Source organism: Mus pahari, chromosome 21, assembly GCF_900095145.1.
Source record: "Mus pahari chromosome 21, PAHARI_EIJ_v1.1, whole genome shotgun sequence".
Lineage (NCBI taxonomy): Eukaryota > Metazoa > Chordata > Mammalia > Rodentia > Muridae > Mus > Mus pahari.
Window position 1 is genome coordinate 32003800 of NC_034610.1, and position 2129 is coordinate 32005928.

At 46.6% G+C, this 2129-nt stretch overlaps 1 protein-coding gene across 2 annotated transcripts in view; it reads left to right on the forward strand.

Annotated features, from left to right (window-relative positions):
* The window catches only part of Lrp11 (LDL receptor related protein 11), a 26241-nt gene that overhangs the window by 14981 nt on the left and 9131 nt on the right, over window positions 1-2129 (forward strand). The window contains exons 5-6 of one of the 2 annotated variants that reach the window (XM_021221393.1): window positions 80-289; window positions 1840-1935. In XM_021221393.1, coding sequence (XP_021077052.1) covers window positions 80-289; window positions 1840-1935 — 306 coding nt within the window. The remainder of the gene's footprint in view (window positions 1-79; window positions 290-1839; window positions 1936-2129) is intronic. The other variant, XM_021221395.2, reaches the window with a different exon arrangement.

The window sequence follows — 2129 nt, forward strand, 5'->3', positions numbered from 1 at the left end:
AGAGAGAGAGAGAGAGAGAGAGAGAGAGAGAGAGAGAGAGAGAGAGAGAAGCCCAGCAAGTAACTGAGTTCTTCCACAGTGGCTCTTGACCGCAAGTTGGTGGCACACACAGTGGCTACTTCTGCCCAGCCAGGAGCCACAGGATTAAGTGAAGGTGAAGGAGACCCCAGGTTGGAAAAATCCCAGAGAGCCACTACCCACAACCAACCAGCTACTGTATCCCACCCAGAGAAGCGGATCCACTCTACCCAGAAGGCGCCAGAGAGTCAGATCAATCCTGTCCAGCCAGGTAAGGACTCAACATGAGTTCCCCACGACTAGTCTCTCGTTCGTTGATATTAATATGGTTCAGAGTTATATTTTATGCTTGAAGACCATCAGGGAAATATGCTCCAAAGATGGAAATTGAAATGAAGAATTTGGCCAAACAAAGCAAAACAAAACAAAAGACAACGCTGCATTTGTAATAATGAGTTTATAATTAAGGATGGAGCTCTATATAAGTGGAAGAGCCCCTGTCTCACATCCAGAGGCCTTGATTTGACCCCCAGCACTGAAGAGAAATGATCTGTTGACTAATGTAAAGGAATGCCTGGTAAAAAAGTCCCTGAGGGATGGTGAGAATCTAGGACCGGTGAGCACCGAAGTTCAAGGATGCTCAAGTCCCATCTATAAGAGTAGCAATGTAACGCCACGAGTCGGCTCAGTGCACTTGCTGCAAATCCTGACAACTCAATTGCACACTCAAGGCTTCACTTGGTGGAAGGAGAGAGCTGAGTCCTGCATGTTATCCTCTGACCTCCATGCATGGCCCTGGCGTACGTGCATGCCCCCTCCCTGCACACATACAAAATAAACAACTGTTAAAAAAAAAAAAAAGCTAATGGCAGGATATTTGCATCAGTCCTACAAAGATCCTCCTGTATACTGTAAACCATCCCCAAATTACTTATGACTCCTTATATAATGTAAGTGCTAAATAAATAGTTCTTATACTGTATATTTTAGGGACTAATGACAAGAAAAGCAACCTCTGTGCGTGTTCAGTTATAGGCACCATTTTTGTATATGTGATGAGGACTAAAGTCGGGGCTTTATACATGCAAAGCATACTGACCCACTGAAACGCCGCCTCGGCCTCAGGAACAGGTGTCTAAAGATTACATAGGGCATGCATAAATGTCTGGTTACACAGTGAGTGTGTGCCTGGACTCCCCTGAACCCCCTGCACTTGGGAGTACAATGCCCCAGTGGGCCTGTGTTCACTCAGCATCTCTTAGCACAATGGCCGGACTGTCATCAATGTGGTTGCAGCTGCGGGGCCTGTTCTCTGTGTGGTCCAAGTCACTCATTAACAATGCTGTCTTCTTGTATCCAGTCTAGCTGGAGGAAGGAAGTCAGGTTTCTAGGCCTACAGAGAGGCATAAAGGAGTGTTGTGTACCCGTTTACATAGGCTCTCTTTATTGGCAACTCAAGAATTCGTGGGCTCAAAAAAAAAAAAAAGAATTCGTGGGCTCTGTAGCAGATCAGCCAAGTCCTTCGAGGACTGGACTGAAACATGTACAAAATATATATATATATATATATATATATAAACATTTTCTGCATACAGGTGTGGTGTTTTTCCTCTACTGGATATGCCAGTGCCTCAGGTCATGGCTTATCTCTAGGGTAACTGTCATATACCTGAATTAAAAATGAATAAATAAATAAATAAATGAATGAAGTAAAGCTGTAATTCTATATTTAATGTGTGTCATGGAGAAACCTTTTTCCTACTTCCTGCAGGAAAGTAGTTTTTAATGTCCCTTTAACATATATCTGTTTACCTTCCATAGACAGTAATTCCTCAGGAAAGAACCAAGAAGAAGGAAATTACGATCTCAAGTCCAAGAGTGGCCAAGCGCGAGGGGAGCACCCGGCCCCGGAAGCAGGTCAGCGTCTAGGGGAGCACCCAGCCCCGGGAGCAGGTCAGCGTCTGGGGGAGCACCCGGCCCGGGAGCAGGTCAGCGTCTAGGAGAGCACCCAGCCCCAGGAGCAGGTCAGCGTCTAGGGGAGCACCCGGCCCGGGAGCAGGTCAGCGTCTAGGGGAGCACCTGGCCCCGGGAGCAGGTCAGCGTCTAGGGGA